At 39.4% G+C, this 13,929-nt stretch overlaps 2 protein-coding genes across 2 annotated transcripts in view; both read left to right on the top strand.

The window, feature by feature from the left end:
- The window catches only part of LOC145499825 (histamine H2 receptor-like), a 116,540-nt gene that overhangs the window by 21,882 nt on the left and 80,729 nt on the right, over positions 1 to 13,929 (top strand). The window lies entirely within an intron of this gene.
- On the top strand, positions 7,646 to 12,451 carry LOC145500654 (uncharacterized). Its single transcript, XM_081480171.1, has 5 exons — positions 7,646 to 10,772; positions 10,904 to 11,083; positions 11,175 to 11,256; positions 11,349 to 11,486; positions 12,312 to 12,451. Exons 2-5 carry the CDS (start codon positions 10,922 to 10,924, stop codon positions 12,344 to 12,346), a joined length of 417 nt encoding a protein of 138 aa, XP_081336297.1. The 5' UTR covers positions 7,646 to 10,772; positions 10,904 to 10,921; the 3' UTR covers positions 12,347 to 12,451.

Genomic DNA, 13,929 nt, shown 5'->3' with positions numbered 1-13,929 from the left:
TTTTTTTTTCAGAAACCATTTAGAAACGGGACAGAACTGTCTAATTAAACCAGCGCCGATGAAAAAGTTTATTTGGCGGGCTTAGAGAAGAGAAACGAGAGCCAAATGAGACACAAACACTTAACAAGTTGGTAGTATTTCAAATTTTTTATTTACCTACAGACACAGAACTTATGGACACTGTTGGGAACAGCTATTCTCGAAAATAAGTGAAATTCCTTTCTTTGAGGGTAGAACTTAGCGGGATATGCTACGTACAGTACATTCCCAGTAGTGTTCTTTCAGAGATTTTCTGTCAAAATGTTTGTGGTTCGTTTTGAAACTAATCCCCTGCATGAAACCTGGCCATCCAGCTAAAACACAACATTTTCTTTTCGCTTACGAGTATATAAGTTATATTAGTATAAATCTAGTTACATTAGTATAAATCTACAGCGTTCTATCATGATTGCCGTTGTTCTGTTATTGGCTACGCTTCTCAGTCTATATTCTGTTGTAGGTAGTGAGCAGCGTAGCAGTGTGCAGTTGTTAACAAAACGGCCGCCGCTTCTCTGCTAATAACAGTATGAAGATGCTTTAGATGAAGTTTTGAACGACTAGTAGATTTATACTAAAACAGCGCTCTCGATTTCTATAGTTGACTCGGGCTGCGCCCTCGTCAACTATCACGCGATAGAAATCTCGCCCTCATAATCTAATTGTCTAGTGTGCAAAGCATAATTCTTAGAGGTGGTCTTGCAGAAATCTCTCAGTCTTTTTTGGTTAAAATGTTTGTGGTTCGTCTTCAGATTAATCCGCTGCATGAAATCCAGCTATAGCACAAATAGTCTTATCGCCCGGGGGAACAGAGCGACAATATAAGATACTCCTATGAGACCTTGGACAGTGAAATGAGATGCCCCTGGGAATCTAACAAAAACCCAAAGTTTCTCAGTAGGCATGTGTTTATGGCTAGCCAACCACTGCCAATTACCTTGAAACATGGAAAACGTCGTTAACTATTTTACAAAAGGCAGAATTAGTTCAATTGCATTATTTTCTCTCAGTAAAATTTAACTTACAACCCTTCAGTGTTTAAGTTTCTAAATAAATTGTGTTTATATTTATCAGCATGTCCAGCCACATGTATACCGGAAAAACTCTCATCAATTTCATTTAAAAGTTTCATGGTTGCGCTAAGACTTTGCCAAACCGCGGCAAGCTGCGTGCAGTTATGTCAAAAGGTTTCGTAACTAAATTGTGCCCCGCCAAAGAAGAGAATGGACATTGTTACCAAATAGTGGACAAGTTTTCTTCTTAGATAACTTCTTGAAAGCATTTTTCAGATCATTGAAGCCACTGGTCTCCAGAAGTCCAGTATTTTCAACAAGTCAAGATATCTTTTCCGTTGAATTATCAACATTCATTTTAACTGGTGATCAAGCATTCTTTATTTTTCCGCCGCGAACTGGAAAAGAACGCCCGATCGCACGTAAGTTACTTTGAAACAGACCGATGAAAATTACATAATATGAACAAGATGTTGTGAAGAATGTTAAAATAAATCGCGGTCAATCCTTATGCTAAACACATTGCAAAGTGTTTATTTCACTGTGGGTAGACCGATTTCGAGCAGCTCAATTTTCACCAATTATTCTTTAATTTAGCCAAGCGCCGACGGAACAAGACAAAAAGCGCACATGTATATAATTAACTGCTAACACTGGAGGGTTGGGCCGTAATATAGACTGGAAAACACTTTCTAATTAAATTAATCCGAGAACAAATTTTGAGGACGAAATGACTGTTTTATTGCTCATATGCATTTGCTGCACATTACCCAAATACAAATGGTCAAAACGGTGGATTGTTTTAGAGGAATCAAGTTGAGCAATATTATATTTTCAAAGGGTTTCCGTCAATTTCCTTTTCTTTTAAGGAACATTTGTCGCTATATGTTTAAGGAAACCGCAGTTATAAATAAATAGTTCTATACATTATATCTCTCAGTTACTACGAGTGCTGTGATTGGTCAATTTAGCGGGCCGTACTCTGCTTTACGGCCCGCCAAAAATTTAAGCTTTATTTGTCGCCCAAAGGTCTCGTAAGTGTTCATAACTTTCATGGCAAATATAGGTTTAAAACTTTCGTTTTTTTAAATTGTGTATTAAAACGTGCTAACGACTTACCAACGATTTTGAATTGAATCGTTTTGCTTTTCAGCCTTGCGTCAGTCATTTGAAGCCGTTCCGTGTGCTACAAATCAGTTCCCGAACCCGACAGATACACGGTAGGTAGATATATAAAGATCGTTTTTTCGCTCTGTACTGTAAGTCACGGATCCTCATTTTCCCCCCAAGTGCGCTTGTGTGTATTTTCCTGTCAGGATTCCTGGTTTAAAGGACTCGAAAATCCGTCAGTTTCGAGGTCTTTCTTCCGGAATTTCGAAAAAACTTGAAACCAAAATGTGGGATAGTTTCTGTATATTATTTCCAGCAAACAGAGCTCAGCCTTGGCGATGAACATTACCGGTTTACAATAGTTAAGCCAGAGAGAATCATAAAAGAACTTAACATCAAAATGGCGGACTGATGTTTCGCTTTGCAACCGCACCTCGAGACACATCGTGACAGTCACTTGAAAATCAAACTTCACAGTAAAATTAACACGTGCAGTTCAACAAATCCAACACCAACGCTATATATTTATCACTTGCCTGTTTACCCTGATCATGAGTTGGTCAAGATTGAAGAATTCTACTCGAATAGTTTAGTTATGCAATCACTCCACAAGAAACTTTTTTTGCTTCTTGTCAGGTTATTTACCTCCAGCCCGGTCTATATTGATATCATTGTAATTAAAGAACAATCGATCTATTGATACGCTTGTGATGTAAACCGCTATGATAATCAAAGTCTTGCGACTCAACTCAAAACGATTAATTATACCATAAACAGCAGGCTCGCCAAGAACATTATGAACAGATAAACTAAATACTTGAACATTGTAAACAGACCTACCACCCACGGAGACGTGGAAGCTGTTTTGACCGAGCGATTTGTTAAACAAGATTATCTTTTCGTCTTTTTAACGAGGCAAAATGGTTAGGTGTTAACAAACTTATCCAATGGTGCAGATTTCAAACTTTCTTATTAAATTTAGAGGCAATTGCCATTCTCTCACATTACCAACCAAAACACTTCCGTTCCAGCTTGAAGCGGTACTTATCGGCAGCCGACAACGAGCATTCACACATCAATAACTATCATTAGATCTACCGCCTTATCTTCAAATCGATCACTACCCAGTTACAGTTAGTGATGTACATGTCCCTACGCGAGTGTAGTAAAATTACAAGGTGACCAAAATTGATTGATTATTAAGGATATTAGAATGTTCGTCCAACTCACTGCGGCCACAAGGAAAACAGATGGCGAAAAAATTAAGAAATAAGCAGATAAACACACACAGAAACAAACAAACAAACAAGCAAACAAACAAACAAACAAACAAACAATCTAACTAACTAACTAACTAACTAACTAACTGACAAAAAACATCAAGAAAGCCACATCTACTAGAAAGACTTTTAGCGTCTGCAGTTGAGAGCCGTCAAACTTTGCGAAGAACTAGTACATGACAGTGTAACTGTGCTTCTCATTTCTTCTAGAATGGTTCTTTGAAAAATTCTAAGTGGTTACATGTAAACACTCCCGAGTAACCATTTTCCAGTGGAAAATGATTACTCCTGCTGCTGGTATGACTGACAGGCTATTTCAACAATCGCAATGTAATGATAATGCTTCACGCTAGGACACGTTAGCGCTCTTAGCCTGCGTAGCAAATGTTCCCGTACGAAGAGCTTTTCCGCATTCTGGCCGCGCGTAAATTGGAGCGAGAGCAAAACCTCGAATAAGCAGGGGGTTGTGAGGAGAGCAAAAACTCGACGACGCAGGAGGTAGTGGGGCCTCATTCCCTCCCCCCTCCCACTCTGCTTCGTCGAGTTTTTGCTCTCGCTCCAATTTACGCGCGGTCAGAATGCTCAATCCACGGATTGAGTTCGATTGACTATGCCGGCGAATTTCGGGCTGGGCTTGCTCATTAATCTTAATATTAAGATCATTACAATAAGATCAGTAACACTGTCCGCATGGGTGATGGACGAAGGTCGAAAAATCAACTCCCTTTTAACAAAATTTCCAAATCGTTTTCTTTAAGATGAAAATTAAAACCAAGCTGGGATAGCGAACCTCATTTCTTTCGGTATTAGTATAAAACAACACCAGGCGAAGGAAGCGTGTCTGTAGTAGCTGTCAGTGTTACAAGTTTGAAACTGACACAAGTATAGCCGGATGATGAAGGCACTCCAAACAGACATTTACATCAAAACGCCACGGGTATTTTTAGAATTTACCACTTTATGTCGTACCCTCTCAGAAATGACACAGCTGAAGTATAGTAAAGTACTGTCTTATCTTTGGGAGCTAATCGTTAAAAGTTAGCTGATGAAACAGGCTGGGACTTTAAGATCGTTGGGTGTCAATAGAAAACCATAGCCTGGAGGGACCCGGGAGAGATCATGACCCGAGGGAGTGGTGACGCCACTTTCTGTGGGCTTGGGAAGAAAAAGGTAATCGTGCAATCCAGAAAAGAGATGTTACTTGGCCTGGTAAGTTGCGCACTGGTCAAACAAGAAAAGGGAAAAAAAAACCCGTGAGAAACAACAAGCCAGTGATTCAAGCACAAATTTCCACAATCACAACATTGCTCAACCTTGCGCGAGTCAGTCTCCCCGATGCTTGTGATTGCATTTTAACGTCAGTCTAATTGTCATATTCCTTTTGTGTTGCTACAAAAAAGGTGATATTATTCGCCAACCAACAAAGGTTCAGGCTATATCTGCCATATTAAAGCGGGGCTGTTGTAGAATCCGGCTTCAAAAATCCATTTAAAAAAACCAAAAAAAGCCATGATAGTTTTTTTTTTTTTTCTGTCAAAAGCAGTCGGAACGGGAAATTCAGAATCATGTAAGCTAAATTGTAGTACTGAGTAATTTGGTATAGGTTCTGCATCTGTTTTTTTCTCTGGACGTCGTTAATTTTTCATTATCGACCGGCTACGACGAAAGAAAAAACAAAACAACTACTGCAGCCTAATAAATTGGGCCTTCAGCTCACGAACAAAGTTGAACTGAGCCACTAGTCCAGTCTAAACGAGACAAAACAATTGTCTCACGATTTTACGAGCGACGACTTTGTGACCGAATGAAACAAAGCTCACAATAAAAGGCACGTGTGACATGGAGGACTATAAAAGAATATTTTCGACGACCATGGAACTGTGTCTTGGAGACACAAGAGCGACTCCAGACAAATCTCCAGTCGCACATTGTTACAGATCGATAGAATATCAATAGAAGATTCAACATCGCCAGAAAACAGGTTTTATTATTGATAAGCACGGCAACCACTTGAAGAGATTGAATAGGTATAGATATAAAAAAGGTATTGCGTTCAGGGTATTCATTAATGGAAATGCCTGGCTCTCAAAGGAGCTATGACGAGGTATAATACAATGCAATACCCGTTGCGGTGGGTAAACATTTTAACTGCTGTTAAAAACAAATTCTACCATTCGTAGCGGTTTGAAAGCCTTAGAGAGTGGATTTTACCACGTTTTTTCGTCAGGAAAAAAGAAAATGAAGATCGCGTGATGAATGTAAGGACGTCTGTAACTGCTATTAAATACACAACATAAAATAAATGCGATGCATACGAATCTTTGTTCAAGACCGGCTAGTAAGGACAATCCGCGACAATGGTCCGAATATTATGAAACTTCGCGTTTTCGTTACTCCACTGTTCTGCCTTTGAAAGTTGACAAAATTTAAAATGCATTTAAAAGAACCTTGTCATAATACTGAAATGTGATATTTTAATCCTTTTCGAATCGAAATATGTTTTAAGAATTTTATTTGCCAGGAGCTGTTTCGTGATTTTTGAGACTTTAAGAAGTGATTCGAATGATAAGAGAAAACATAATTTAGGTATTTGCTACACGAAAAACCAGATCATGTCATTTGTAATCTGAACGCAAGCCTGGTGTTTGTAATTTTCCTTAATATATTTATAGCTCTGCATGCAAAAGAAATTACATCCGGTTTTTTTCACGGGACAAAAATTTGATAAAATCTTCCTTACCTAGCGACTATTTGCTCAATATCCAAATTGCGCGCTCATTAATCATGTGAAGACTGGGCCTTTTGAATTAAAAGAAAATTACCATTTGCGTGCGTTTCCTGGTACTAAAACAAACCTCACGAATTAAAATGATTATATTACTAATCATTCGCTGATTAAAATGACTAAATTGATCTTTTGGTTTTACAAAATGAATTTGTCGACATCAGTGGATGAGAAAATGAGCCAGTTGCCGCTTATATGGAAGTTCTAACAATTCAAATGAATGCCATTCGATTAATCGAGGTACTTAATACCTGCCGCATTGAATTACGGAGAACAAAAAGCTTTGATCTACTCACGGACCTTGCTACACTTCTCCAAATCCATTAAAAGACACACTTCCTACAACGACGAAAAGTTGTTACTGGCTAAAAAAAATTACCAAAACTATAACCCCTTCCACCGCGCAGTGAAGCCATCTTCAGTGAAATAAAATGGTGAACTGCGAGAAAATACATAAACGACTTTTGATTTTTCTTTTAAACGACACATTGGTTTAGTAAAAGCTCAAAGACAAAAGAAATTCGAGTTCTTTTGTGGTCAAGCACTGGGCTTTGTCTTCTTTTATGAAAAAGAAACACAGATACGTTCTTCAATGAGGCTCTTGTTTGCAAAGTATGCCAATAAGTTTGGATGATCGTATGCTGTCGAAAGTTACATGCCAAGTTTTTTTAAAATTCATTTATAATTATTTCTTCGTCATCCGCTACTCGTGCGAACTGTTTATCAAAATTCGAACGTCCGTGGAACACTCGCGAGACGGACGGGTTGAAAATATGAAAAGAATTTGATAGCAGAATGGAGAAAATCTTAGTCAACAGATAAATCGAGTTACGCATACGTTTCCCAAATCCTTAGATTCTCTCTGTTGTTGCTGAATAAGAGACTGTCAGCAACCAGGAAATTGGTGTGAAATGGGACAATCGAAAGCGTAAACACAAGCTTTGAAAAGTACTGCTAAGGCTCGATCTCAAACTCGCAGCTACTCTGAGGCCCCGTGCACACTACGCCGAAGAAATTTGGTCTTCAGACCGGAAGAATTTGAAAACGCCGGCTTTTCGTTTTTCTTTGGAAGGAACGCGTTTTGAAAACGGAACTTTTCGAAGACGATGGCGTCACGATAATCACGTGATTTCCTGACCGAGTTTTCCTCAAACACAAATCCAAAATGACCGGTGGTTGTTGCGTTTCTAAATTCCTCTGGCGTAGAAAACATTTGATGCTTTTTCAGAGAGAAAACTCCGTTTTCAAATTTCTCCGTCGTTGAGTGGATGGGACCAAATTTGAAAGTTAATCACATTAACAGCCCGGGAAACATTTGAATCACATGTTCACGACAATTCTGTGGCAATATCGCTTCCAATTGCCAATATAACTTTGTACAAGTTTCTGGAAGTTCCGCAAAGGTAAATACCAAAAAAAAAAAAAAAAAATTGTTATAATTCCTGTCACATTCAGATCTTGTTCAGTACTTTCTTTTTCCACGTTACTAAAGTGGAGTTCGTAACGTTCACCTTCGACAGGACATACTATAAGAACGATCCGATACCTTGTTAGTAAAGGAAACCTTAAAATAATGTTTGCAACGGCAGGCGAACACCAAACAGATATCAACTGGAAAAAAAAGGAAACAAAAAGGTACTGGTAAAGGTATGTTCGAATCTAGAAGCCCACCACGCGAGGGTTATCTCCAGCTTCCGCTGCATGAAGCAACCAGGAGTATTTCTACTTCCCCTGGAAGGGATGCTAGTTCCTCCAAGGGTCACTCCCAGCACTAAATTTGCGCCGTACCTATTCATACACCTGTGTTGGAGGAAGCGCTGTGAGAGTAAAGCCCTTTGCCCAAGAACGCGATAGAATGACCCCAGCTAGGGTTCAAACCTGTACTACTCAATACGGAGTCCAGGGTCAACGGACCTCCTACTAACGATTAATAACTTTTCTTTAACTTGCTTCCTTCCATCAAGAAGTCGGGAAGATGCTGCAAGATTCTCCGCCTCCATAAAGTCGACGTGAAATTCGAGAAGCAGACCCTCGCACTTGCGGTATCTTCAAACACGCGCGCGCGTAGATAAACAACACGGGCAAAAACGTCAAAACATTCAAACTTCGCGCGTGTTCAGTCAGTTGACCTTCCTCCCTGTGGCTGACCGCGTACGAACCGGTTAGTTTCACTGCATGGCTATGGGAATTAACACTTTTGGGGTACCGTACAACTTTAAGAGATTATGGCACAGGGAATTAACACAGCAATTGCGAAATTTTTCAAACCATACACGAAGAAAGCTAGTGCAATTAGCTTGACAGGAACTCAATCTCCGTGAACGCTACGGTTTTGGAGACACTGATGTTAAAAAGAGAGCAATTTGCACCGGCCTTTCGGTAGTCTCACTTCTCAAACGCTCGTTAAATTAGTTGTTTTCTTCCTAACATCCGATCCGTATTTAGAAGATTTAATCAAACCAAAGTTGTTTCTAATGGCAAAATGTGCTGATGTTTCTGTCTAATGTGCACCAGCTGGAAAAATCGCCTTATTTACCATCCATAAATGGCAGTTTCGCATTTGGATCTTCCGAAAAAAGAAAAACACTTTAGCAAATTTACATACGATGTCAGATTTGAATTATAGAAAATCATTGCCGGTGAAACACACCGAAGGATTGCTTTGTTCGCTGTGCAAGTCGGCGAATAGGAAATATCTCATCTCGCATCAGAGTTTTAAGCCGATTTAAAAGCGTAGAAAAGCGTAGGAAAATATTTCAATGAATCGTTTACCGGTGCTTTAAAGAAATTTAAATATGCCACAAAGTGACAGGCAATTTCTTCTTCTTCTTTTAAACACAAGCCGTAGGTGAAACTGCCACAGAAAAAAATATCAAAATAACCGCTAACAGCCAGCAGCGGGCAATGTATACATCACGAAACTGCGCCACTTTGTTACTGACAAAAACACTTGTTTGATACACTTTTCCCGCTGTTCCTTTCATAAACAAAGTCTAATTTCCATTCTCATTGGCTGCAGTTATAATTTGCGTGTTATTTTATATCGATGCGCTTTGAAGACAGGCTATTTATTACCGCATAAAGCAACACAACTCAATTTAATCGTCACATTAATTTCACGCGTTCGAAATGCTAAAAAAAGATTTTGGGATTTCAGTTCAAAATCCTCGAGATTCGGCGAAACGGGTTGAAGAAACCGGGGTGGCCGTAATTAAACTCCACTTTGTCTTTTAGCGGGCTTTTAAATTTAAAGTGTTTTCTCTTTATCAAGACATAAAAATGTCATTATTTCGGAAAAAAAAGGCAAACTGCAACATAGGAACTTCACAACAGAACGCCACTTAATTGAATTATACGAGAAATAGAAAATACGGAGAGAATCACCGAAATAGTTACAAAATACCGGCGAAATTAAGTTAAACGCCGGATTTTTTGAGGGAAATCGAAAAAAGTCGACATTACATTGAAGTAAAATATTTAAGGGTCTTCAACAAGAGCTCTTTCACCGTTTTGTCGAGCAATACAACCACCCGAAGAAGCGAGTAAACTGGTTCTTTCTTGTTGCTATCTGAGCTAGCAGGCATTTAAATGCAGCTGGACTAAAACCACGTGTTTCAAAACTGTAGCAAAATAAAAGTACTGTTGTAAAAAAAAAAAAAATACGCTCGACTTTCTCGACAAACGGAACACAGGAACACTCGAGAGGCTTACGGAACACGCGGTCAACATTATCTTTTAGATTTTAAACTGGTTCCTCTGGGTTTTCAGTATGGACTAAGCAATTTCAAAAAAACAGCAAAACAGCTGTACTGACATATATGTAGATCTGCTAGCATATTCGACCACGGAGTGAAAGGAGAGCTTATGAAAGTTTAATTTTAGCAAGCAATTTGCTCTGGCTATTCCCATGTTAATATTTTTTCTTCTCGAAATTGAAAGCGAGAAAGCTATGGAAACGAAAGTTCGCCCATGTCAATGTGCCGAATAGAATAAAAACTAGAAGTGTTTCTCTGGCTCCAGGTAACGTTCAACTGCTGAATGGAATCTCAACACAGCTACCACATTTCTCTTTCAATTCTCTCCAACGATTCTTATCTTTTCATAAACCCACACGAAGCTACGGACTTCTTAAGGTAACGTAATGCTTTCGCCACAGAAAACGACCTCAAAACTGCCCTTCACCCGTGTGAGGGTTTCGCAAAACTCGAAACAGAAAAAAAACCCAAGAAACGAAAAAAAATTTCTCTTAACTTCATTAACTACCGTACCAGTAGTTCGGTAGTGTGATGTCCTCGAAGCTGATTGGTCGCCACGCAGAGACATTTAATTGTTAACCGGGTGAACGCGCGATGTGATTGGTGAAAGACAGTTGTGTTTATGATTCATTGTCTTGCCGGCCGTTACAGGTGAATTGTGCTATTGTAATGTTGGTAATTTATAGTTAGCGCCAGAAAGGAGGGCCTTTCACTCATTCGCTTGTGAGTGAAACAACGGCCGCACAAGAAATACGCTACTGCGCTTGAAAAAATCACCGACGAAATTCTAGAGGTAAATATCTGCTTTATTCCTGACAGTCTCTACGTGATCAGTTCATTTTCCAAGGGTGAATACGAATAATAACTCTCGACTTCTCGGTTAGCCGGTGAAGCTTATTTACGTCTGCTTATTTCCACGTACAGTCCTGCAGATTTCGTAAAATGTTTAGCAGTGGGAGCAGCGAAGAAAAACAACTACAGGACTCAAGAAGTCGCGAGATTAAGAACTGCGTTCGAAACTACAAGAAGCAGATGAAGTCGCTGGAATATTCACGGCTACGATCACTTGTTCCATCCACAGCATCAAGGCCTCGTGTTTCTAAGGTACGATACTTTATAGCAAGCCACTGATCGCCGGCGACTAGGACTTAGAAAAATTCCAAAAGGTAACTCGCTGTATTCTTGTGTTTTTCAGATCGAAGTTATCGAAGAAGCGATCAAATATATCGCATATCTCCAGGCTACGCTGAGTTCGCGTTTTGAAGAACCCAACGAAAGTAGGTTTGAGATTGTAAAATTTGCCGGAACTCCAGCGTAGTGAATTGAGCGCACATTTTAAACTTGAGTAATTTTTTTTTCATGCTCGCAGACAACGACGGCGAAGGAACCGGGCAGCGGACAGACAGCGAGAGACGACCAAAAGTACTCAGGCAAAAAAGACAACGTTTAGCTTCATATATGATTAAAACCCAGAGACACACTCTTCCAGCGCGCCGAAAATTTTCAAGTAAGTCTGCAGAAATCTGTGTTTTTCTTTTCGCTGTTTGAAAAGTTCAAAGCTGGACGCTTTGCGCATGGTTAAAACGAGTCAAGAGCGCGGGTTTCCTTGTTAGAAAGTGAAAATTCGGGGAGAAAAATCGGGTGAATCGTTTTCTTCATCCGGTAGTTGGGTTGGAAAATGCAGCTGCGCTTTAAAAAACAACATATGTCCCTTTGAGGCGAGCAGCACCTGGCTTTTGGTGCAAAATAAAGTTCCCTTGCGCTGGAGATAAATCACCCTCTACACTCTCCCAAATGGCTCCGAGCTTAAAAGCTAGCTTCAAATCCCCGCTCTGACAACTTTTCAAGCAATTTCTTTCAAATTCGAGGAACATTTAGCCATGGTCACTCCCGTCTCTAAGTAACCAATTCTGGCTAAGGACGTATTTCAACCCTCGAACATGGGAATAAATATTCCAATATTATATTATAACCTTTCAACTTATTAAAATAAAATCTACAATTTACATATCACTCCTCGAAGAAATTAAGGGATTGTTTTCAAAATCTGTGCTTACGTTGTTCAGTGTAGTTTTAGGGAAAAAAAAGTTTTTTTGTACACGTGAGAGGTTCTTCAAGGGTTATCAAGTTTGGCAACGAAGAGAAAAGGAGGTATAATGCAATTAGACATTCACACAGCACCCTGGGAAAATTTAGAGAGTACAAAATATTAATACTGTCATTTATTACACATTATCTCGTATGAAGAGTAAACAAGTTCTCGCTATTAAAAACGCGACATTTAGAAAGCTTTTATCTTGCTGAACATTTCTCTTTCGTTTCGTATTTGCAGGAAGAAAGAACACAGAGCCCGAGCAGCCGAGATAGATTGGAAAAATTCGCGCATGCAAGGACACACCGAAGAATTAAAGTCGCAGGAAAAATGGAGAACTGTGCTACAGATCTGCAAATTCAGTTGCGATCGACTAATCTTTCACTGCTCAGTCGTTCACTTTGACGATGTTGTCCCGATTGATTTAAAGTTTAACATTAGAATTTATGTAGAGAAAACCAGTCAAATTCGAATATATAGGAAGCCCGTGAGCTGTAAACGAGCACGCGCGCCTCTGAGTGTGTGTGTGACAGAGAAAAGGAAAAAAACAAATGAAATAGTTTGCTAAGCTTGAGCAACCCAACAAGGTTTTGTAAATATCCAGAAATTGCTATGAGTGTGTTTAAACGTCCTTTACAGAAAGCAAAGCCGGTGAAAGCTCTTTTTCACGTACGCTGCGGCTATTCAGGCCAAATTAAATGCGTATCTGACGAAAATGAAACACGGGACCACGCGCTGGAGAAAAAAAGGGCAAGTTTTTACATAAATCAAAACTCCTTGCTCAGATACCGGTGTCTTAAATCTGAAGGATGATTTAGTTAGAGAGACATGGATCTTTCCGCCCTAGAATTTATCAAAACGACTTCTTTTATCTCGTTTTTTGAAAGGTTGGAACCTCTTTTTGAAGTCAACTACTTCCTTCAGCGAGTTGAAAGCGGGTGTTTCGTTTCAAATTCCGCAATCAGCTCAAATCGTCCGTCTTGACTTTCTCTTTCTAAAAGGAAGACTCTAGCAAGGATGTGCACTGAAGCGTTAAATCGAAAATTAGCTGGCAAATGGTCCAGTCCTAATTAATCGAAATAAAGGAAGAGGGAGTGTAATAAAACGGTTTTTAACAAAGCACTCAGGAAATAACAATAAATCTTACGAAGGAAGTTCAGCCCATTTTTTCTTGACTTCAAGTGAAGCCGAACAGAAAATGCTGCTAAGGAAGAAAAATGTACCTGCATTTATATCAAAGGCGAATAAAACTAACGAAATAGAGACAGTGGCGTCTGTTTTTGTTCTATTACAATTTCTCCCTAGTCACTGAATTTTTTCCTTCTAGCAAGGGCTCTCGCTTTTTACTAACACAGTAATTCAGCGTTCTCTTCCCAGACAGTCTATATTTTGTCATTGTCTCTTCCATATTTTATGTTCCTGTTTGACGTTTTTACTTTCGCAATTCTCGCCGCTCTAAGTTCTCTGATCTTTAAACTCCCAGAAGTGGTAAAATCAAGAATAAGATAAGTCCAAAGCACCTAAAAAGCTAACAGAACCACATGAAAGTACTGCTTGATATCAGTTATCCGTTGAATAGTCCGTCGCAAGCACTGGAGAATTTCAACTACAACCACACCGACTAACTTGAGGTTTAAAGAGTCAACGCACACAAGTACACGAGTCACAAACTCAGTTGCAAACGCCAAAAAAAAAAAAAAATTCACAGCAACACGAAAGTGACGCTGAAAAACGCAAACAGCACGCGTTTTGCACGCGCAACGTAAACAACGCGCTTTATAAGAGAAACACATCAGGAAAAGGTTATTGAAACACCTTCGACCCACTTTGCTTACTGCTGGGAGGAAATTGCAAGTAG

Source organism: Orbicella franksi, chromosome 10, assembly GCF_964199315.1.
Source record: "Orbicella franksi chromosome 10, jaOrbFran1.1, whole genome shotgun sequence".
Taxonomy (NCBI): domain Eukaryota; kingdom Metazoa; phylum Cnidaria; class Anthozoa; order Scleractinia; family Merulinidae; genus Orbicella; species Orbicella franksi.
The sequence above is the reverse complement of the archived record's forward strand: the minus strand, read 5'-3'. Positions and strand labels throughout refer to the sequence as shown.